A 25122-nucleotide genomic window follows, 5' to 3' on the forward strand; every position below is an offset into this window, starting at 1 on the left:
CTAGAAATCGACATACTTAAATTGCAGAAAATTATGTAAACTTCATTCGAAAGGTATACACTCTGAGACTGAACATTTCATCCTAACCAATAAATTGCTCCTAGTTGGCATCGATTTATTAAAGTCACCTAATTGCATATCAAGAATATCCAAAACAATTCTGTTCTTCAGCTCGACCTTCTTGTCCCACAAGCACAATTCCAAACTCCTCTATGGTCATTGTTGTCATCACTTTATTTCATAACCGTCATGCACAATCCAATCTCCCTAGCATCCGGAACATCATCCAAAGGAATAACCCACATACTCCAACGAAACTTGTTTTTTACGGCAGTGTTTCTCCGGTGGGTCAAACTTCTGCACCAATGATCCCAGCTCAAAACAGTGAACTAAAGAAAGCTAGCAAAACCCAGATTCCAGAAAAATCGAAGTTGAAGACCAAATCGAACAAATAATGGCGTGCAGGACCGTGTGGCGTCGCGTGTTCCTGACCGAGACTCCGGCGAGGCAAAGCAAAACCCAGATCATTCGCAACCTCGGGCAGCCTGGACGGGGCAACACTAAGGACGGTAATTTCAAGTATTTCTATGCAAAACAGGCAATAATCGACATTTCGCCAGAAACTAAACCAGATCTCCAATTCCCCTAAGCTTGACTACCGTATAAAATCAGGTGTGGGGGCGCCTTGAGCTTAAGGCCTTTAAAAGGCCTTGGAAATGCTAGCATTTGGGCAAAATGGGATCCCAAAAATAAATGCCAAACACACTAGCATTTCCTTGGACAAGTTTTTGCAGTATAAATCTATTGACGTAAAATCATGCCGTAACTTCCGGTAAATGTTAATGTGCATCATGAGATCGCAGAGGCAAAGAGTCTGAACTAATCGCTGTAACATATTGAGATACTAACACTACAACCATCGATATCAAGTTGAGAAGCTTTCAAGATTCAAAATTCTCCAGCAAAAAGCGGTACAGCTCCTCCGCAACGGCAGATGGGTACTCTTCCTGTGGCAAGAGCGCACCTGGAACCCCCACGAATTTGGTAACCCCTTTGGCTCCTCGAAGGGCTTCCATCTCTGCTTTTGACCTCCTAGGAGAGCCTTCGGTTGACATGACTAGGACTGGCGTCTTTCCCTCCAAACTGGCAAATAGCTCAAGAAACTCCTCTCGCGATTTCACAGGGTCAAGTAGACCCGTCAAGAAAGCGGCAGGCACATATTGGGCACCTGGTCGTTTAGTTAGCCCATACCTGCTCTCGACAATTTCTGGTGTCACGTTGTCGGGGTTTGCGTATACATGAGATTTGTACTGGGATTGGATTGCCTTCTCGTTGCTGACCAGTACTTTGTACATCATCCACCCCAAAGCAGGGGCCCTTAGAGTGCCTCTAAGCAATCCGTACCTGATAGAAAATCGAGTAAGAGAAAGAGAACTACTTCTGAACTTGGGGAAATAGCGCTGCTTACAGGGACCAAGGGGGACAATCTTTTTGAAAGGCTACCCAGAACGATGTTGGCAAGGACAAGCCATAGATTTAGTTCAGTTAAAGTTTAGAATAGTGACATTCAAATATAAACTAGCTGAGAATTTGGCAAAAGTATGTCTCATTTTCAACAGGACAAGTGGCTCGGTGATCTAAATGCTTTGAGGAACACGAAACCAAGTCCATAGGTGAAATGCCATGTTCAACAATTCTCAATTTTGTTTCCAGGAGAGATACTAAATCTGCACTCAAATCTTTCAGCAGATAGCGCAACAATAAACATGGGTGTGGATTAGCACAATGAATCATGGTCCAAGACTAAAGAAATTGGCTTTATTTTCCTCCTTTTTTCTCTTCTTTTACCTTCAAGCGGTTGGCTTTATCAGCAACTTGCTACACTACATCACCAAGTAAACAAGCATGCACTTAGCCTCTCCCTTTTCAAACTGTTAGAAAACAACTCCTACCTGGAAATTGAAATTATAAAAGGAAACAAAAGAAGCCCAAAGGTACCTTGTTTCCATGTTGGAGTCTCGGCCAAACACTATAGGGAGAGGACCAGCCCATGTCGGAGCAACAGCAGCAATGGCTCTTGGCTTCACCAAACCCTTTTTCACAGCACGAGCTATGATTGTGGCGGCATGCCCTCCTCCAAAAACCACCAAATCATTTCCTGGTATTAACATAAGAGAGTTATCAAGAGTATAATCCATACAACTTGAGAGACAAACAGGCTCTATTAGAAGATAAAAGCTTTAAACAGAGCAGCAGACAAAATAAACCAGTAAGTAATTAAAGACGACCGGAACTTTAAGATAGTTGTGAGCAGGGTTGAAACTATTGAGCTCAAATTGCTTATCCTCGTACAGAACAAGCGAGACTAAACGTTTGATCTTTGAGCAGCCTAATGGCTGCATATACCAACCTCTTTTACTATATTGAGAAGAAATACATGAGAATAAATAAAATTTTGTCTGTCCTACACCTTTAATATTCTCTGACCCTCATAGAGAAAATCACTGACACTTCTACAGAACATATAGCCATATGTCAATCACCTTGTTTGCTTGATTGTACAAGAACATGATGCCTTGTTAGAAGCCTTGACATTGTAGGATTTTAACTGTTAAAAATGCTTTATCACCACCACACTATGGTGTATGTAGTCGAAAAAGTTTCAAATGGAAGCTTCAGTGAAGTAAATGTACTCATTTACATGTATTTTACTTGGAATGCACTACCTGAGTGACTTAGAGGGCCATCAGGCGCATTTATAAAATCAACCAGGAATTTCTCCATGACATCCGCATCATAATCCATCTTTAACCGATCAGAGTAGCCCAGACCGGGCCAATCCACGATAGTAGCGTGCCAATTAACTTTACCAACTCGTTCGACTATATCTTTGGCCACTAGCCTCCACTCCTCTACAGTACTCACATCAGATACTGTTGGCACCATGAGAATATCTTTAGAATCATCAAAGCTTTCACTTTCATGCTTTTCGTAGTGGATGTTGATATCATTGTCCTTGAACTTCCATAGCCAATTGTTGGACTGAAATCAGATTTAGATTGATCAGATAAATTGCAAACAATAAATAGCTGATGTCCACATATTTTTAGTCACAATCATGTACTACGTTAGGTAACATGAAAATCACGAAACACCCAGATTTTGCATAACATGTTGCCCACCAATTAATAATTGAGTTGAAATGCAGGACCACCTAACCCTACAATATAAGTCAAGATCAGCCAGTCTGCTCGCCTCTTCGTCAGGCAAATTTGGCGAGTCAATATCAGCCAGTCTGCTAGCCTCTACGTCAGGCAAATTTAGTTAGTCTATCAGCCAATCTGTTGCACAACCACAAAAAATCACCAATAAAATGCTACTTCACTTTTATTTAATTCTGTCGTACAAGCTATCTTTGCCCAACAATACAAGCTAAGCAGCTAAAACATGAGTGTGATAAAAATCTCCATCAAGAGGGAGACAAGTTTACATTTGAGAAACCTAGATCAGAGATGAATCGCCAACACCAATTATCAAGGAGAATTGCACTAAACCTACTGTTGTATAAAATAAGTATTTCAAAAGGCTTACATTCTCACTTTACTGAATTCTAAGAGTTTAAAGCAACATTGAAAAAAGAACTTCGGTGAAGAGCCTTTGGCAGTGGAAGTCAAGCAAATGGACCATGAACAAAGTCCGAAACATTTGCTTCTTTACGAAGCAAATTTGAGACAGTGGCAAGTACATGAGCAAGCTGGAAATTTCTACACAAGGAAGCAAGAAGTAGCCAAGTCCAAAAACTATGTTGACTTGAGAAGCCAGCTCGCATCAAATGCAATGAAGTGGTCTTCGGCGGCAACTTGAACCAACGAGAGGCAATCTATACTAGGTCATGGACTCCCATAGATGTATGTTAATGTGTTTGATGTACTTCTCTAAGAAAAAGAATGTATTTAAGAAAAGCACAAGGTCGCAAGGTTTTGAATGTAAGCACAAGTGTTTAGAGAGGGAGAGTGATACAGAGAGAAAGAGACTTGCTGTATCGAAAGAATCATGTTCCTATATTGCCCTGTTTAGACAGTCTGTTGTATCCTGGAGGATTGCCGCAACATGCCTTCTCCACTTTATGAATGGCAGAATTTATCCTCGAGGACAATGCTTGCACGCCTCAAGCTCTTGTTTTCTACATTTTCTATTTGTAATTCTTCAAATTTTCACAAAACTTACAAGAGAGAGCAAATCTTTCATGGGTAAATAACACTTGAATCGAAAAACCCATCACCATCCAGCAAATTAACACTCGAATCGAAAATCCCATCACCATCCATCAGTTGTTTCAACCGCCCCCCACCCAATTAGCTTAGCAAAATTCAACCATTCAACAAACAAGGTGAACTGTAGGACTGGTAGAAGCGCACGTACCCTTGATGAGCTCGAGGGCTTATCAGCAACCGAGACGGCGGAATAATCCACAGAAGCCGAAAGGGCCTTAATTGACACGGCTTGTTTCACAAAGCAAAGAGCTTTACGGGTCTTCCAGTGAGCGAGCGCAAGAGAAGATGGCGAGGAAACGCAAAACGCTGCGGCGGAAGAAGCCATTATCTTGTGGTGGGTGCGACAAGGACAGAATCCTCAGAGGCGGGTGTTGGGAAGAACTGGGATTTGAGGAAGAAAGATGCCAAATTGGATGAATTGGAGTCGCCTGAACAGCAGCTAACCAGAGCCAAGAAGTCAACCGAACACCCAGATCTTTAGGACGTTGCGAGAAATATCACTCCCCTTCTTCCTTTTCCTCTTTTGGGTGGACGGTGGATCTCGATTCTTTAACGATAATCTGTAATTTTGGCTCGGTTTTCTTCGACCATCTACAGTCGACGGACTGAAAAATAAAATAAAATTATACGAGCACGTGCCATCGATCGAGCGTTTGTGCTGTTAATCTCGTTCAAGGGAGTTCATACAGAGGTTCCTGTTCAACTTACAAGCTAATTAACTGGACATGCTGTACGCGAGTATGTCGGTCTTTCTTGTCTTCTGGTTCTTTCAAGCACGCTCGCCTTTCCTTTTTTTTTAGATTGCTGTTCAAACAAAAATGTTTACCACCCGCCTCGGTGGCTTGGCTCTTTGAAAGAGCACTCTTCCTCTCGCAAATGAGTTGAGTGTTCGAATCCGGGCGTCGCAGGCAGACTTAACCTGCACAAGCGGGTGCAGCGTGTGTGGTGGGCAAGCGTGTCGCCTGTGGTTTGCCTCCGCCGTCGGCCGTGCGGGAGTTCCCTGGGTTACCAAAAAAAGAAAAATGTTTTGTACAATTCGACTAAGAAATTTGCATCGTGTCAGGTTCTCCTCCTTGAATGCATATCCGGATTGATGGATTCATTTTCTTGGTTTTTTTTTTTAGGTCTTCACTCATCTATTTTATGTACATGTTTGTGCGATGCTCACAAGAATCGAATCCGGATCTAGTACTCTCCAGCTCTATCCCCAATCCTTTTATCATTAAGGTCACATGTCCGTTGGAATTCATCTTCTTGATTGATGAACTGAAAAATATATCTTTTTTTGAATCTCTTCTATGTTATGATAACAAAGTCACTTCCCTTTCTTTTTCTTTCTTTCTTTGCTGAACCTGCCGGTGGGGGATCATTAATCTGAAAAACATATGTCTCAAGTGTCCATGTTGAATGTAGTCAAACGAAACGGCATTTTGGAACACATCATAGACATTAGCAACGCTCCATTTAGCTAAAGATTAGGCACGAGGTCATGATCTTACAGAATTACAATCATATTCGGTTCACAACATGTAAATTACTATGGGCTGTATATCAAACATATCGATATTCCGATATACCATGATGATTGAATTGATAATTTTAATGTGGTTGAGAGCCTTACGACAGAGTAAAACAATGTAAATGCATGATTTCAAAATTTTTAGAAAATAACATGGCAGATATATTGTCAAATCTACCTATTGGAGAGCCCATGGATTATCGAGAAAATATTGGGTACAACTGTTGAGCCACGTCATATTTAAGATAGTCCATCCAGAGCACTGACATATGTCGAGCCGGGCCCACCTTGTAGAAATTTTGAGATTTCCTCTATCCTCTCTCTCCGTTACTTGTTCCTCTCTCTAAATTGACTTCAATCAGTTCAGTTCAGCTGACTTCAAGCAGAATCTTTTCCCAGCAGCAATGGGCTGTATTGTTCAAAGAGGGAAAAAGAAATTGTATTGTTGGAGTTGACGGCCAAACATGGTTATCAGAAATGTTGGGTATTTACACCTGTTAGGAAAACTCAATCCCCGATCATTGCGTTCGAAACATATTCGGAACGAATTCGATCAATGCGGAAAACGTGCCCGAGGACCATCAACTTGTATCACCGATCGTACAGGTATATCACACAACGAACATACCTGGTATTGTCACAGATTAAGTGCCACTTTGCGCTTGAGAGTTCTTCGAATGTCTTTCGTACTCGCGTGCGTTCCGAAGCAAAAGCAGAGAATACGTTGTATCAAAAGAGTGTGTTTGCATATATGGAAAATCACGTCTGTTTTCCAAGGGGTGCCTTCTATTATAGATAGACAAATAACTACCTCATGGGCCCTTGTGGCTCACGGGCCGGGTTTGGCCCATCTTGGGCGGTCCACCCAATATGTCTTACATCTCCCACTCGCCCACGATGGGCTAAACACAACTCTCTTCCTTGCAAAGTTCATATTGGCAAATAATCCGTGCGACCAGCATACTCCGAGAGCTCGTTGTTATACATCTGTTAGGAATATATAACAGCTCAAATTGGGCATTATCCAGAGTAGAATTAGTATGAAGTTCCCTAGATCAATCAGTCACAATTTTCATATCTTTTAATCTCTTTTAGTATCTCGTATATTGTATTCACAACTATGATTTACTCAAAATCATAATTGGTCGACCTGTGAATACAAATATAGAATGTGACATCATAAATTAAATTGATCTTCCTCTTTCCTTAAACCTCTCCATTTCAGTCCAACTCGCTTTTCTAGAAATGCCCCGTTAGACCGAATTATCATGATCATCGGCAACATCCTAAGATAGCAAACACTGAATAGAAATTTTGAGAATAAGTAAGAGTCGTGAGGGCACTTTAATTGAGAAAAACTATTTTCCTCAAGAGTCTCACACGACTTAAAAGTTGAGATCATAACTTTTTGTCAACTCTTATCGGTCGTCCCATGCATACGTAATATGAAATACGTATTACGGTATTCTCTCCTTTTGCCATAGATCGTATGTCTTTACTCTCAATACCGTACAGATGATAGTTTAGACATACTCAATGTCTAACTTGAGTTCACAAATCTACTCTATTCATAAGCATCTATCAGAACTCACATCTGGCATTAAAGACAGGTAAAGTGAAATATGTGGGTCATTTCACTTTCGGACATAATAATCTATATGTTCTCATCTTAACATTCTGTTAAGGCGACGTCCATGCTTCAAGCTTGAGCTCTCAATTATCACCTAGATAACATGCTTAAAACTGTCTCATCTCTATTCATCACACAGTGAGTAGAGGCGATTACCCGTGTGAGTGGGCTAATCTCTCATCTGTCCGACATACCTTTTCAATATAATGCACTCAGCATCGACATTCACAAACGTCATACAAACTTATAGGCTTTGATAATAACAAACTTCATTAATAGTGAACATTCTGGGAAAATTACAATATTCAGTACATCATATTCTACACAGTCCTAGATATCTCACATGACCATGGAAAACTTCTCTAGGAATCGGCTTCGTCATAGGATCTGCTATCATCCTTTGTGTAGATATGTACTTCACGTTCACTTCCTTTCGTGCAACCATGTCCTTGACATAGTTATACTTGATATCTATATGTTTGGTCTTTCCATGGTACTTGGGATCCTTAGTGTACGCTATTGCTGCTTGGCTATCACAATAGACCAATACTGGGTTTGCAGCATTCTCAGTAACACCTAAGTGATCCAAAAATCTTCTAAGCCAAACAGCTTCTTGTGCCGCTGCTGATAGAGCCATGAACTCGGCTTCCATTGTAGATAAGGCTACACACTGTTGCTTCTTACTGCTCCAAGATATGGCGCCATTATTCAGTAAGAACACGTATCCAGAAGTAGATTTCCTTTCTTTTAAATCTCCTCCCCAGTCAGCATCAGTATAGCCTTCAAGGTGTAGATCACTTCCTTGATAAGTCAGCGCATAGTCGGCACTTCCATTTAGATATCTCAGGATTCTTTTGACGGCGATTCAATGTGCTTGACCTGGATTAGATTGGTATCTACTTACCATTCCAATTGCATAACAAATATCAGGTCTTGTACACATCATAGCGTACATCAAGCTTCCGATAGCACTAGCATATGGAACTTGTTCCATTTGCTCCTTTTCTTGTGAAGTCTCAGGACACATTCTGTCGCTTAATGCTTCGCCCTTTGCAATAGGAGTATCTATTAGTTTACAGTCTTGCATACGAAATCGCTCAAGGATTTTATTCACATACGTCTCTTGTGAAAGGGATAGGGATTTCTTTGAGCGATCTCTTGAAATCTTAACTCCAAGAATGTATGCAGCTTCACCCATATCTTTCATCTCAAAATTGGAAGATAACCAATTCTTGACTGTATTAACCAACTCCATACTGCTTCCGGCAATTAGTATATCATCAACATATAATGACAAGATCACAAATTGATCTTTGGATCTTTTGATATATACACAATTGTCTTCACTAATCATTACAAAATCATATGCCATTATGGCATTGTGAAAACGTATATACCATTGTCTCGAAGACTGTTTAAGGCTATATATCGACCTCAATAGTCGACACACTTTGTGCTCTTGGCCTTTTGTAATGAAACCAACAGGTTATTCTATATAAATTTCTTCCTCTAATTCTCCATTGAGGAATGCAGTCTTTACATCCATTTGATGTAATTCCAGATCCATACTAGCTACTATTGCCAGAATAAGGCGAATAGAGGTAAATCTAATCACAGGAGAAAAAGTTTCTTCAAAGTCAACTCCTTCCTGTTGATTATATCCTTTCGCCACAAGGCGAGCCTTATACCTCTCTATTGAGCCATCAGCCTTACGCTTTATTTTGAGAACCCACTTGTTCCCAATGGCTTTGCGTCCTTTTGGAAGGTCAACCAATTCCCAAACTTGGTTTGATCTTAATGACTCCATTTCCTCTTCCATTGCATGTATCCATTCTTCCTTATCAGGGCACTTTAGAGCATCGTTCACATTGTTCGGCTCATCTTCATCTTGTGGGGCGATCATGAAAGCTTCTCCTTCAATGTCAAAACGTCGACGGGGAATCCTATTACGACTTGACTGTCGTATGGAATGCTGTACTCCTGATGATTCACCACGTTCCATTGCGCTCCCACTCGAATGAGATAATGGTGGTGTCGTCTCTTTAAGTGGTTGCAATTGAGACTGGGTTGCATTCAACTCTCCATTTGTCACAATGCTCCCACTAACTTCACTATCACGATCCACAGATTCGTATAGTGAGTAATCACCACCTACTTCGCCCTTTTTAGGAAATTCATTATCTAAGAATGTGACATCCCGTGATTCAAATTCAGTTATACTTCCGCTTTCTTGCTCACTTATGAATACATATCCTTTTGAGTGCTCTGAGTATCTTATAAAAATACTCTTTTTGCCTCTTGGGCCTAATTTTCCATACTTGTGAGAAGACTCACGAGTATAGGCAGCACAACCCCAAGGTTTTAGAAAGCTTAAATCAGGCTTTCTGCCTGTCCATAACTCATATGGAGTAGAAGCAACTGATTTAGAAGGCACACGGTTAAGTATGTAGGCAGCAATCAACAAAGCATCACCCCAAAAGGTGATGGGCAAGTTAGCTTGTGTCATCATTGATCTAACCATTTCCATTAAGGTTCTGTTTCTCCTTTCCGCAACACCATTTTGTTGTGGAGTATATGGAATAGTCAGTTGTCTTTCTATTCCCTTTTCATCACATAAAATTCTGAACTGATCAGATAGATATTCTCGACCTCGATCGGATCTTAATGCTTTTATTTTCTTGTCTAATTGATTTTCCACTAAGGTCATAAATCTTTTAAAGCAATTTAAAGCTTCGGACTTATGAGAAATCAAATCGACATGTCCGAATCGAGTATAATCATCAATGAATGTGATGAAATAAACAGACCCGTGCCTTGTTTTTACATTCATTGGACCACGGATGTCGGTATGGATTAATTGCAAAGAAATTCAGCTCTTGTTCCTTTTCCAAATGGTTTCCGTGTTGTTTTTCCTTCTAGGCAATGCTCACATATGGGCAAATCAACCTTTTTAATATTGCCCAATAAGCCATCTTTAGCCAATCTATTCATTCTTTGTTGGCCAATATGACCAAGACTAGCATGCCACACGTTCACATCATTCTCATAAGAATCAGATGATGTAAATAAGGAATAACTAACATTAACTTCACAATAGTCAACATCTAATACAACGAAACCATATAAGAAATATCCGGAACCATAATAACTTGTACCTAAAGGCAAGTCTACACCATTGTTATGGAAGTTTACATTAAAACAAAGTCTAACTAAAACCAACACTGAAACTAAGTTCCGACGAATCTCTGGAGCAAATAGCACATCATGTAGGAACAATGTGCGTCCACCGCGCATAAGTAGTTGACAGGTGCCAATGCCTCTGACCTCCACTCTTGAATTGTTCCCCACGTATATCCACTTCGTTCCTTGTGGAACTCGTTGGAACCTACCACGAAAAGCTCATCTCGTCCTTCGCTACATGGTCTCGTGGCTCCCGGAGTCTACAAATTCCACAAAGGATTAGATTCGATTAGAAACACCGAACTAGACACATAAGTAGCATTTTCATGAATGCTAAGTGTTTCTACCTTCTTTGGCTCGCCACAGTCGCGAGCAAAGTGACCCTTCTTGTCACAGTTGAAACATTTCACTCTTGAAATGTTCTTCTTGAAAGGACGCTTTCCTTTCTCCCGTTGGTTGAGCCTCGGCTTCTTCCCTGAAGGACTTGGCCCCTTGCCTTTCCACTTCTTTGACCCAGCAGGGTGCTTCCTCTTGGAGCCCGAAACTCCATGCGAGCTAGAACCAGCAAAGTAAATATCAGTTTCTGGCTTAGCCGCCATGAGGCGATCCTCTTCCAGCTCAAGATGCCGCATAGCATCCTCGAAGGTCTTGATACCCTCATTGTGGGTCAAATGGATCTTCATGTGCTCCCATCTTTGAGGCAAAGAGCGGATTACTGCCTGCACCTGCTGTTCATCAGTGAGTATGTGCCCGGCATCCTTTAGCTCACTAATCATATTCGACATCTGCCTCAAATGTTGTTTCATGGTCTTTCCATGAGACATCTTGTATGAGTCGAAACGGATAGTGAGTTGTCTCAGTTTGGTCACAGAAGTTCGACCAAATCTTGATGCCAATGTAGCCCACATGTCTTTGGCGTTCTGGAAACGTCCGAACTCTCGCATGATGTCATTGTCCATGCTGCTTAGCAACGTAATGCGAGCAAGGGAGTTCTTTCTTTTCCAAACATCAAAGGCATCTTTGTCCCTTTTGTGTTGGGCAGTTGTCCCATCCTCAGGTTCTTCCATAATCTGGTTAAGAGCTTCGAGTGCCTCTTGCTCTTCCAGCACATATTGAATCTTGAGACTCCAAATCTCATAATTGTCGCCATTCAATTTTTCTCCCTTATTAAGTTCAGCCACTATGTTCTTAGTTGCTGAAGCCATCGTATCTGAACATTTCAGACACATATGCACGAATTATTAAAGCCTATCTAAATGCTTCATTAGCATCATGATTACATAAACTAATCATATTAATGAATAGTTTCACAAAAGGTCTTAGAGTCGAAAGTTCACTATGTTCCCAATCATCGTCTAAAAAACCCAATTTGAAATTACCATTAACATAATCATTTATGTAAAGAAATTGGTTCTTCAAAAGTTATTCAAACTTTTAAGAACTTCCCACATATAACATAACACATAATATGGCAATATAAAATGAGAGATCACAAAAATTCATAGCCATATATATATTTCATAACACATTCACAAATATTTAAGAACATGTAATATCAACTTGAAACATATACAGAATTGATTCCAAATCCTAAAAGAACAATATCAAGTGTACCAATCCAACACATAGACAGAAAATGACTCATAAAATTCTTTAGAAAGTTTTATTTTCTTCGGAACATAAAAGGAGGCTCCCGGAAAACCCCTAGATCCGGGCCATGATTTGCGCCGAGACCCATTCAATGCAAGGGTTGATGTTCTTCTTGCCCCAACCCTTATGTATTCTTGCACAAAATTCTCCACAAGCATCTTATAGCTTGGACCATTTAAGGTTTCTTTAACCTTATCAAGCATTCTTCCCAACTCATTAGGCATAGTGCATTTTAGGGCTCCGACCATTACATATTCCGGCATTACAAAACCGTTCCAAATGATATCCTGTATCATTTTGTTGACCTTGATGATGTGTGTCATCATATCATCTTTAGCGTCCCATCGATAAAGAGCTAGCTTGACTCTTAGGTTTTCAAGCTTCTCCTTTTGAGCTGCCGTTCTTGGGATTATCGGAGTGCGTCTCAAATGTACCATTGTTCCTGCAACGAATGCAGAACGAAGGATTACTCATAATCCATGATACATTAAGATAAGGAATGCTTATTCATATACATATGATCTAGCACTTGTATTTCAAAAAACTATAGAGAAATACTAGAGAAGGATTACTTATAATCCACGAAGGATTACTTCACATGCTTATTCATATACCCCTAAGTACGTGTACATAGGGTTTATCTTGCATTTTCACATTCATAAGTGCAGTAAAAATGTAATATGAATACACCATAACGTAGAGCATTCCGATACGAGCACATCGATACCAAGAACGCCCAAATCGGAGTTCAAATGAGCTCGAACGGCCGAAAGAAATAACGGAGTCATTCTGCCGGTTTGAACCGGTCCGGTTCGACCGGTCCGACCGTTGACCGGTCAACGGTCAACCGGGTCGGTTAACGGTCAACCGGGTCGAGTCAACGGGTCGAGTCAACAGTCAACTGGTCGGGTCAACGGGTCGGGCAACGGTCAACCGGGTCGGTCCGGATGACGTCACGCTGACGTCACGTCGGCGGTTGGGCGGCAATCGACGCGCCGTTTCTCACGGCCGCGCGTGGGCCTCACGCGCCGTCGCGCCCGCGGCACTTGTAGGCGCGTGAGAGCGCGTGCAGCGTCCTCCGGCGACGCGCCGCCCATCATTTTGCTCGTCTCGACGAGTACTTTCTGTTTATGCAATAAAATTTAAGTTTTGACGAAAAACAAAAATCGAAACATGCATGAATAGTTCGGCGACGCGAAAAAAACGAGCAAAAACGAGGCCAAAACGGAAAAACAAGCAGTATACACTTCAGACGATACATATGCATGATCGGGAAACAAGTAAACGGGCTCTGATACCAATGTTGGGAAAACTCAATCCCCGATCATTGCGTTCGAAACATATTCGGAACGAATTCGATCAATGCGGAAAACGTGCCCGAGGACCATCAACTTGTATCACCGATCGTACAGGTATATCACACAACGAACATACCCGGTATTGTCACAGATTAAGTGCCACTTTGCGCTTGAGAGTTCTTCGAATGTCTTTCGTACTCGCGTGCGTTCCGAAGCAAAAGCAGAGAATACGTTGTATCAAAAGAGTGTGCATATATGGAAAATCACGTCTGTTTTCCAAGGGGTGCCTTCTATTATAGATAGACAAATAACTACCTCATGGGCCCTTGTGGCTCACGGGCCGGGTTTGGCCCATCTTGGGCGGTCCAAACAATATGTCTTACAACACGGCAAAGATTGGCGAAAGCATGTGATGATCTTCTTGCAGAGTTAGATCCTTCGTCGTGTTCAGCGAGGTTGCAAGTTGCAGGCAGTCAGTTTTCTATGCAGCTAGTAGAATCGGTGATCAATAGCTACGCAATATATCACGGAAGGATGGAACAAATGGCTAGTTCAGTGTTATCGCAGTAGAAGTATTTATAGAGAGACTGAAATATAACGGAACATTCAAAGTAAAACTTTATTGGGCGGTAGCTTATTCCACAAGTATATGCAGATCACATAGAAGTGCAATCAAATATAACATGTGAGCGCGACAGACGAAGTTCCCGCCTTATTATCAAGGAGACCCTTATAAGCATCAAGCTGTTGCAGATTCAAGAGCCCTAGCCCTTTTTAACTGAAGAACGCCCACCAGCTTCTCATGAGGACGCATTGCCTCTTTCACCGATGGCAACTCGGTTAGAGCTTTCACCCTAGAGGTCACCCTCGGATACTTCTCTTGGTCCAGAAATTTTACACGGAGTATTTCTTCCTGAGCTTTATGAGCACCCAATATTGAACAGACAACAATGTCCAGGAGTCCCACGTTGTCACCGTTGATAATTGGTGATCCCCCGGGATAACTGCACTTGATACCCTCTTCGAACACCTTCATTTTCTCGTGCACTTCCTTGACAGCTCTCTCTTGCGCTTCGTAATCAGTTTTGAGCACAGAGAACATGGCCTCAAACAACTGCAGTTGACAACTTCCAATCATAAACTTGCTCGAACTCTAGTTTGATCTTAACTTTGTTTTAACCTGTCTATTTTGCAAAGAGAAAATCTTTCATCATGGCAAATGCTCCTGTTAAAATTTTGAGAATTTCTCATGCACGATGAATAACAATTAGGCAGCAGCTTACCTATCTCAAGGTAATAGCAAATTAAAACAACAGCAGGTTGATACGACTATTGTAAGAGTGTCATCTTTATCATCGCTGTCATATAAAAGCTCCCTTGGTCACGGACACCCGTTCTTGAGATTTTATTGGGAACAATGACAACTTGTCCTCATTTCCTACTCCATGTCTTTTAATTATTTGCATGTATTTACTGCATAATTTTGCCAGTCAAGATCATCACTACGAACAAGTGCACTCGCTGATTGATAAACAAGATGGTAAATCATGTAAAGCTGTGAATGAAAAGGCATAATCTGTCTGTCCTGTGACGATGGAGTAATGCAAGAAATGATAATGTACGCGTTGAGAATTTTCATCACACATTTTGCTGGAAAATTTGCACTGACCTGCTGGTGGAGAAAGCCAGCCCAGAAGCGAATTTTGGCTCTTTCATATGGATCTTGGGGCAAGAGCCGAGGACCCTCCTTCCAAGTCTCGTCGATGTTCTCGATAATGACAGGTGACTCGGCAATGGACTTGCCGTTGTGAGCAAGAACAGGGACTTTTGTTATAAAATTGCTTCAGTACTGCACGTGTTCTTTGAATACGTTTCTTTTTCTTTAATTTGTTTCAGTTAATAAAATCATGTTATCCTAGTCTTTAGGAAGTAGTTAGATATGTTGTTGGGATTTTCATCCACGATTCTCTCACTTTCAGTTTGTTTTCAACTTTAAATTTAAGATTGAGAAATCAAACAGATGCAGTTTTCCTTGATGGCTGCATATCCGTATACTTCTTTTCTTCTTCAGCACTTCAATCCTCTGTTTTTTTTTCTTTAAAAACTTACAAATTGGTATCAGAGCACTCTTCTTGAGGGATCTGTGTGTGAGTTTGACGCGTCATGGAAGCCGAAGCCAGTTTCTCATCAATTGCTTCGCCGGTGTTCGATGGAGACAACTACCAGATTTGGGTAGTACGCATAGAGACATACTTGGATGCCTTGGATCTTTGGGAAGCAGTGGAAGAAGACTATGAAATTCCTACTCTTCCAAACAATCCCACTGTGGCACAGATCAAAGCGCAGAAGGAGAAGAAGATGAAGAAATCAAAGGCAAAGGCCTGCTTGTTTGCTGCAGTCTCATCCACCATCTTCACTCGTATCATGTCTTTGAAGTCAGCAAATGAGATATGGGATTATCTCAAGACCGAATACGAAGGAGACGAAAGGATCTGAGGGATGCAAGTGCTGAATCTGGTACGTGACTTTGAGTTGCAGAAGATGAAGCAGACTGAATCCATAAAAGAGTATTTTGACAGATTGCTTAACATTGCAAGCCGAGTCAAACTACTCGGCTCTTCTCTGCCAGAATCAAGGATTGTTGAAAAAATCCTTGTAACGATGCCTGAAAAATTTGAGGCCACGATTACATCCTTAGAAAACACTAAGGGTATGTCAAAAATCACTCTAGCAGAACTGTTGAATGCTTTACAAGCGCAGGAACAAAGAAGAGCTATGAGGCAGGAAGGTGAACTTGAAGGAGCCTTACCTGCAAAACATCATGAAGCTGACGAAAACAAGAAGAAAAAGAAGAAAAGCCAAGAGGGAAATTCGGTCTTACCTGCTTCGAGTAGCAACAAAAGCAGAAATGGAAATTTCAAGGGTAAATACCCTCCTTGCCATCACTGTGGGAAGAAAGGTTACCCTCCATTCAAATGTTGGAGGAGACCTGACGCCAAATGTTCCAAATGCAATCAGCTCGGACATGAGGCAGTGATATGCAGGAATAAAAATCAGGTGCAGGAAGCAGATGCTCAAGTTGCAGATCAAGAAGAGGAGGATCAATTGTTTGTAGCCACTTGCTTCTCAAGTAGAGAATCAAATGTGAGTTGGCTGATAGATAGTGGTTGTACAAACCACATGACTCACAATTGAAGTCTTTTCAAAGAGTTGAAGCCCACGGCAATCACAAAGGTCAGAATAGGAAATGGTAACCATATTCCGGTGAAGGGAAAGGGAACCATTGTCATCTCAACAAATTCACGTACAAAGTCAATTTCGGATGTTCTCTTTGTACCTGATATTGACCAAAATTTGTTGAGTGTTGGTCAGCTCATTGAAAAAGGATTCATGGTGTTTTTTGAAGATAAACTTTGCCTCATACAAGATGCAAATGGAAAGGAAATCGTCAAAGCAAAAATGAAATGCAAGAGCTTCTCATTTGAACCAACCAAGGAGGAGAAAGCTGCTTATTCCATGGAGGAGAATGTGACTGAGACCTGGCACAAAAGACTAGGCCATTGTCACCTTTCAAGAATGTTGCTGATGAAAAAAAAGGAGTTGTCAAATGGTTTACTAGTCTTTGCAGACCATTTATCGAATTGTCATGCCTGTCAATTCGGTAAACAAAATAGAAATCCATTTCCTAAGTCAATTTGGAGAGCCTCTCACAAGTTGCAACTAATCCACACAGATGTTGCTGGTCCTCAAAGAACTCAATCACTCGCAGGTAATTGGTACTACGTTATTTTCATAGATGATTTCAGTAGAATGTGTTGGATTTTTTTCATGAAGCATAAATCAGAAGTGGCTGGCACGTTCTGGAAGTTCAAGAAAATGGTGGAGAAGCAGAGTGGTAGCAACATTCAATGCATTAGGTCTGACAATGGAAAAGAGTATACTTCAGAGCAGTTTAACAAGTTCTGCGAAGAATCTGGCATCGAGCACCAACTCACTGCTCCCTACACTCCACAGCAGAATGGAGTCAGTGAGCGGAGAAACAGATACATAATGGAAATGACTCGATGCATGCTTCATGACAAGGAGTTGCCAAAGAATTCCTGGGCTAAGGCAGCAAGCACTGCGGTTTTCTTGCAGAATAGATTGCCTACCAAGGCATTAGAGGACAAAACTCCATTCAAGGCATGGTATGGCTATAAACCTTCACTCAATTTCCTTAGAGAGTTCGGTTGTATGTGTTTCTCTCACGTTCCATAGGTCAAGCATGATAAACTTGACAAGAAGTCAGAACCGGGCATCTTCGTGGGTTACAGTTCTTCCTCCAAGGCCTACAAGGTGTATCAACCTCAAACAGGGAAGATAATTGTCAGTAGAGATGTGTTCTTTAATGAAGATGAGAAGTGGAACTGGAAACAGACACAAGAGACATCCACGAGCAAGCAGAAATCAAGTCTTCCCTTCCAAACAATAGAAGATCGAGCAACAGAACAGTGGCAAGAAGAGTTGGAAGATGATCCACCAATCCATGGAACAAGACTGCTCTATGATATCTATCAGAGATGCAATGTGGCCATTTGTGAACTTGCAGGGTATGAAGAAGCTATTAAAGACCAGAACTGGAAGAAGGCAATGGAAGAGGAGTTATCGATGATAAAAAAAAATAAGACTTGGGAGCTTGTCGACAAATCGAAGGGTAGAAAGGTTATTGGAGTAAAGTGGGTGTTCAGAACCAAGTTAAATGCAGATGGTTCCATCAACAAGTACAAGGCTAGACTTGTAGTTAAGGGTTATGCACAAATTTTTGGTGTTGATTATTCAGACACCTTTGCACCCGTGGCTAGATTAGACACCATAAGACTCTTGCTAGCAGTTGCAGCTCAAAAGGGTTGGAAGGTGTTTCAACTAGATGTAAAATCTGCATTCTTGAATGGTATTTTGCAAGAGGAGATCTATGTTGAACAGCCCGAGGGATTCGGGGAACAAGGTGAAGAGGAGAAGGTCTACTTGCTCAAGAAGGCTCTATACGGCTTGAAACAAGCACCTAGAGCATGGTATAGCAAGATAGATGAGCATCTGTCAAGCCTCGGATTTGAAAAAAGCATGTCAGAGACTATTCTTTATGTGAAACATAAGGGAGATGATTTGCTTATAGTCTCTCTTTATGTTGATGATCTCTTAATCACAAGTGGTAATGCCAAGCTTGTTGAAGAGTTCAAAATAGAAATGATGCAAATCTTTGAAATGACAGACCTTGGACTAATGACATAGTTTCTGGGAATGGAGATTAAGCAGTTGGAAGATGAAGTTTTCATCTGTCAAAAGAAGTATGCCAAGGAAATTCTCAAGAAGTTTCGTATGGAGGATTGCAAGGCAATGGCCACTCCAATGAATCAAAAGGAGAGCTTGAGCAAAGAGGACGGGAGTGACAGAGTTGAAGAGGGTTACTTTCGAAGTCTGATTGGTTGTCTAATGTATCTCACGGCATCAAGACCAGACATTTTATTTTTTGTAAGTCTCTTATCTCGTTTTATGCATTGTGCTACTGAAATGCACTTAAAAGCCGCAAAAAGAGTAGTGAGATACATTAAAGGAGCAATTGAATTTGGTGTGAAGTTTAAGAAAAGCCAAGATTTCAAGCTGTTGGGATTTTTTGACAGTGATTGGGGAGGTTCGGTGGATGATATGAAAAGCACCTCTGGTTATTGTTTTAGTCTTGGCTGGGGAATTTTCTCATGGTGCTCTAAGAAGCAGGAAGTTGTAGCACAATCCACAACAGAAGTTGAGTTCATAGCAGCCACATCAGCAGTTAATCAGGCAATTTGGCTAAGAAAAATTTTATGTGATTTGAACCTGAAGCAGTGGAACAACACGGAAATTCTTGTTGATAATCAGGCAGCAATTGCAATTTCTCACAATCCAGTTTTTCATGGGAAGACTAAGCATTTCAAAATCAAGTTTTTCTTTCTAAGGGAAGTGCAAAAAGAAGGCGAAATTGCACTTGTTTACTGCAAATCAGAAAATCAGTTGGCAGATATTTTCACGAAGCCATTGCCTGTAAGCAAATTTGAAGATCTAAGGAAGAAGCTCGGGATTTGCAGCACCTAAAGCAAGGAGGAGTGTTATAAAATTGCTTCAGTACTGCACGTGTTCTTTGAATACGTTTCCTTTTCTTTAGTTTGTTTCAGTTAATAAAATCATGTTATCCTAGTCTTTAGGAAGTAGTTAGATATGTTGTTGGGATTTTCATCCACGATTCTCTCACTTTCAGTTTGTTTTCAACTTTAAATTTAAGATTGAGAAATCAAACAGATGCAGTTTTCCTGGTTGGCTGCATATCCGTATACTTCTTTTCTTCTTCAGCACTTCAATCCTCTGTTTTTTTTCATCTTTAAAAACTTACAACTTTCTTGTGAACAGGATTGAACCGCAAGAGTGCTTCACTCTTGTTCGTCAAATCTTCTTCCACGAACTCATACTCGATTCCTTTCACTTTCAGAGCTAGCTCCACCCTCTTGCTGAACAGACTAGCCCACTTTCCGTGAAGAACCACTTCTTCTGCCATCTCTCTCGCTCTCTCTCTCTCTCTCTCTCTCTCTGGGTGTCTCTATCTCTGAGTTTCAGCTTAGACGTAGAGGTCTCATGGGTTTAGTGCTTTAATATACGATGCGTTGTTCTATTCAACGTTGAAACGAAAGCATCTTTGGCTTGTTTGACAAGAACCATGGCCTTTATTACAGCTTTTTTACGAGAGCAAGTAGTAGGCATTCTCTGCACGAAATGGACGGTACACATACTAAAGAATTTTATCTCCTCGAATGCGCACAGACTGATTCATCGATTTCTTGGTTGACGAACATAAAACTAGATCCTTCACGGAATCTCTTCTTTGCTCATAATAACAAAGTCACTTCCTTTCATTTCCTTTTTCCTTTGTTGAACCTTCCAATGGGGAATCATTAAGCTGCAAAAGCATCCATCTCTAGTGTCCGTATTGGATGCAGTCAAACGAAATGGCACTTTGGAACCCATCATAGACATTAGCGAGGCTCCATTTAGCTAAAGCATCGGGCACAAGGCCTAGATGTTACATAGTTACAATCAAAATTTTTAGTCAAGACAATGTGAAATAACCAAGAGTTGTATATCAAATATATCGATGTTAAGATGTACCATGATGATTGAATTAATAATATTACAATGCAAATGAGTTATTTCACCATTTCTAGGAAACATGGCAGATTTATTGTCAATCGACCTGATGGAGAGGCCCATGGATTATCATTCAAGGTCTTCAAATTATAGATTTCATTCTCTTTCCAATGAGAACAGATCTGGCTAGCCTAGGGAGATGTCTTGTCCCTAGAGCAATTCCACCTAGGCATAAGAGCATATCTACATGTGCGCGCGCGCGAGAACACATCTGACAAGACTAGCTTGGAAAGAATGTTTTTGGGCAATTCACATTGAAAATATCCCTAGTAATACAAAGATCAGCCATCCAATAGGCATGATCTAAACTGCCTCAATCAGTCCGGTTCAGCTGACTTCAAGCAGAAATCTTTTCCCAGCAATGAACTATATTGTTCAAAGTTAGATCCTTCGTTCTGTTCAGCGAAGTTCCAAGTTGCAGGCAGCCAGATTTCTATACAGCTAGTAGTATCAATAATTAGTAGCTACATAATATAGCACAGTAGGATGGAACAGATAGCAAGTTCAGTATTATCGCAATACAATAATTGAAAAAGAGACAGATGTAGGGAAACATTTGAAGTAAACTTTATTGGGCAATAGCTTATTCGCAAATACATTCGGATTACATCGAAGTGCAATCAAACATGACATGCGAATGTGACTGACGAAGTTCCCACCATTATTATCAAGGAGACCCTTAGAAGCATTAAGCTGCTGCAGACTCAAGAGCCCTAGCCCTCAAGAACTGAAGAAGGCCAACCAGCTTCTCATGAGGAAGCGTTGCCTCTTTCACCAATGGCAACTCAGTTAGAGCTTTCACCCAGGAGGTCACCCTTGGATACTTCTCTGGGTCCAGAAATTTCGCACCGAGGACTTCTTCCAGAACTTTATGAGCACCCAATATCGGCAAGACAATAATGTCTAGGAGTCCCATGTTGTCGCCGTTGATAAATGGGGACCCCCTGGGATAACTGCCCTTGATGCCCTCTTCCAACACCTTCAGTTGCTCGTGCACTTCCTTGACAGCTCTCTCTTGCGCTTCTCCATCAGTTTTGATCACAGAGGCCATGGCCACATAGAACTGCAGTTAACAACTTCCAATCATAAACTTGTTTGAACTCTAGTTTGATTGTTCTATTTTGCAAAGAGAAAATCTTTCTAGTTCGCACGCTCAATTAGGCAGCAGCTACCCATCTCAAGGTAATAGCAATTAAAGACAACAGCAGTTTGATGCAGCTGTTGTCAGTGTCATGTTATCATCGCTGTAATATAAAGCTCCCTTGGTCGCACGGACACATGTTATCGAGATTTTATTGGGGAAAAAGAGAACTCGTCCTCATTTATTACTTTATGTCTCTTAATTACTCACTAGTATGCTCAATATATTTGCAAGTCAAGATCATCACTACGAACAAGTGCACATACTGATTGATAAACAAGATGGCAAATCATGTAAAGCTGTGAACCAAAAGGCATAATTCATTTGTCCTGTGACGATGGAGTAATGCAAGAAATGATCATGTACACGTTGAGAAATTTCATCAATTTTTTTTGCAGGAAAATATGACCTGCTGGCGGAGAAAGCCAGCCCAGAAGCGAACTTTGGCTCTTTCATAGGGATCTTGGGGCAAGAGCCGAGGACCCTCCTTCCAAGTCTCGTCGATGTACTCGATAATGACCAGCGACTCGGCGATGGGCACGCCGTCGTGAACAAGAACAGGGACTTTCTTGTGAACAGGATTGTACCGCAAGAGCGCTTCACTCTTGTTCGTCAAGTTTTCTTCCGCGAACTCATACTCGACCCCTTTCACTTTCAGAGCTAGCTCCACCCCCTTGCTGTACGGACTAGCCCCAGTTCCATGAAGAACCACTCTGCCTGCCATCTCTCTCTCTCTCTCTCTCTCTGGGTGTTTCTATCTCTGAGTTTCAGCTTGGACGTGGAGGATCCATGGGTTTAGTGCTTAAATATACGACGCGTTGTTCAATTTAACGTGGAGTCCAAGCATCTTTGGCTTGTTTGACAAGAACCATCGCCATTACTAAAAGCTTTCTGACGAGAGCAAGCGGTAGGTATTATCCTATGCAATAAATGGACGGTATACATATTAAAGAAAATGATCTGCTCTGGAATTCAACTCAATGTGTTCATCACCTCCCCATTAAAAAATGGAAAAGAGCAAGGAGACAAAATGTCAGGAGATGAGATCCTTCTTTCTTCCCTCGTTGACCAAGATCGTTCTTGTTTCTCAAGAAACTGCGAAACCTCGTCTCGAGCGCAAGGATTGTCTGAAAATGAAGAGGAGAAATTACACTTCGGTCCTCAAGTTCATCAATTCGCCCCTTGTTATTAACTTTATTTTCACTTCACCTATTTTTGTATAGCTTGCGTCAATTTTATCCCAAATTGCTAATCGTCGTATAATTTTCAGCACGGATTTAAAATTTCTTGAAGTACGCACAAGGCGAATGATTTTGAGTTGAACTTTTCGACGGAAATAACTATTTGTACTTATCCACACCTTCTTTGCCCTAGTTACGGATATTTTCAACATGCGACGTGATTTCCCCTGGATCTATGTCATTAGTCTAGGCCAAATAACTATCGATTGATCTACAATGAAAGATCTAAGAAAAACTAATCTAGAATGAATAGAACTAGCACAAATTTCATGTAATTCATTTTCTCCATTTTCACTAAAATAACTTACTTGGGAATAAAACCGGAGTAACCACCATTCCCAGTAAATATACGTAAATTATTTTTCAATCAATCATAAGTAATTGTATGATGGATTTATCAATTTCTCGTGTCGTCGAAACATTGGATTCTCGGTTCATGAATTAACAGGTTTTTTCTATGGTCCTTGATAAGAAACAAAACAATTGCTGGCATCCTAGAGGCCCTCTCTACAAGTTGTTTCGCGATAGGGAAATATTTCGGTCCGGCATCCCTTCGCAATGCCTCGGTAAAAGACTTCTTTCCTCGGTTTGGCAGGACTCTTTGGTACTGTGTACGTTTTACTCCTGGAATGAGGTTCTCCCACCCTTGTGGGGGACATTGGGGATAAATTTCTGTGGCAAGGACATCAATCAGGTAGATTTTCTGTTGCCTCGGCATGGGGAATGATTAGAAAAAGAGGGCAGATCATGTACTGGCACTCCTTCATTTGGGACGGTTTTATATCTCCCCGGCATGGATTCTTGTTGTGGTTGATGGCCCTTAATAGATTGCCAACGCAAGTGCTTTTACTTTCTTACCGAAGAATCTCGAAGGTGTCTGCGCTTTTTGTCGTTGTAGACCGGACTCGGTGGACCACCTCTTTTTTTGCGTACTCGGTCACGGGCTCTCTTGCATTTCTGGGCTCATAATTGCGACCTCCTCTGGAGGAATTCTTCTTGGCAAGACAACCTTTTGTGGGCAACCAAATATATAGATGGAGATAATTTCCACCAAAGATTAGCTCGTTTCTCCTTTGCTGCTTTGTGCTATACCATATGGACTGAGCGGAATCATATTCTCTTCAGAAACCGGTCACTCTTTGTACCGGCCATACACAACCACCTCACTAAGGTGATAAGGGATAGGGGCGCTACCTTCAAGCATGTTCAAGACTCCCCCCGCAATAGAAGAATCCAAGCAAACTGGGGTCTCTCCACTTCCATTTTTGACCAACTTTGAGAGATCTCCTTGTAGGTCTTTTCGATCCTTCCCCGGTTGGACGCATCTCTTGTCCTTGCCTTTTGGTGCACTATTGTTGCTTTGTTGAGTCGACACACCTTTAATCTATCGGGACACCTCTTTTGTCTCCTCAGGTTCGAGGTTTTTGTGTTCGATCTCTTTCCTTGTAAATTGCGTTTAGAAAAGTTAATATACTACTTACCTTACTAAAAAAAAAAAAAAACAACAAAAACAGAGAGAGCGACGGCAATTCATCCCTTCCATGGGATATCATGCTTAAAGAGGTCCCTGTTTAACTTACAAACTAATTAACTGGACATGCTATAGCCTATAGGCAAGTATGGTAGTCTTTCTTGTCTTCTGCTTCTTTTCAAGCAAACTTGCCTTTTCTTTTCAAATTGCTGTTCAAATACAAATGTTCTGTACAATTCAAAGAAGAAACCTGCAGCGAATCACCTCCTCCTCCTCAAATATGCGCTGAGACTGTTTCATCGATTTCTCGGTTGACGAACATAAAATCAGATCCTTCTCTGAATCTCTTCTCTGTTCATAGTAACGAAGTCACTTCCTTTCAATTTCTTTCTGTGTTGAACCTTCCAATGGGGGATCATTAAGCTGCAAAAGCATCCATCTCAAGTGTCCATGGTGGATGCAGTCAAACGAAATGGCATTTTTGAACACGTCATAGACATAGCAAGGTT

The 25122-nt window shown here is 41.2% G+C and overlaps 3 protein-coding genes across 3 annotated transcripts; all 3 read right to left on the reverse strand.

Moving 5' to 3' along the window:
- Window positions 1-771: 771 nt before the first annotated feature.
- On the reverse strand, window positions 772-4930 carry LOC115691132 (uncharacterized). The gene is made up of 4 exons (XM_056319385.1): window positions 4423-4930; window positions 2727-3042; window positions 1995-2158; window positions 772-1400 (listed from the first exon to the last, which is right to left on the reverse strand). Exons 1-4 carry the CDS (start codon window positions 4597-4599, stop codon window positions 942-944), a joined length of 1116 nt encoding a protein of 371 aa, XP_056175360.1. The 5' UTR covers window positions 4600-4930; the 3' UTR covers window positions 772-941.
- A 972-nt stretch (window positions 4931-5902) lies between these two features.
- Window positions 5903-20113, reverse strand: LOC130140226 (glutathione S-transferase U10-like). The gene is made up of 4 exons (XM_056319069.1): window positions 19948-20113; window positions 15221-15375; window positions 13940-14665; window positions 5903-6287 (listed from the first exon to the last, which is right to left on the reverse strand). Exons 1-3 carry the CDS (start codon window positions 20111-20113, stop codon window positions 14291-14293), a joined length of 696 nt encoding a protein of 231 aa, XP_056175044.1. The 3' UTR covers window positions 5903-6287; window positions 13940-14290.
- Window positions 20114-21305: 1192 nt separating this feature from the next.
- LOC115668981 (glutathione S-transferase U10-like) lies at window positions 21306-22665 on the reverse strand. Its single transcript, XM_056319367.1, has 2 exons — window positions 22311-22665; window positions 21306-21823 (listed from the first exon to the last, which is right to left on the reverse strand). Exons 1-2 carry the CDS (start codon window positions 22623-22625, stop codon window positions 21449-21451), a joined length of 690 nt encoding a protein of 229 aa, XP_056175342.1. The 5' UTR covers window positions 22626-22665; the 3' UTR covers window positions 21306-21448.
- Between the last annotated feature and the right edge of the window lie 2457 nt (window positions 22666-25122).

Source organism: Syzygium oleosum, unplaced genomic scaffold, assembly GCF_021117445.2.
Source record: "Syzygium oleosum isolate NSW1041296 unplaced genomic scaffold, Sole_v2.1 Sole_v2.17, whole genome shotgun sequence".
Lineage (NCBI taxonomy): Eukaryota > Viridiplantae > Streptophyta > Magnoliopsida > Myrtales > Myrtaceae > Syzygium > Syzygium oleosum.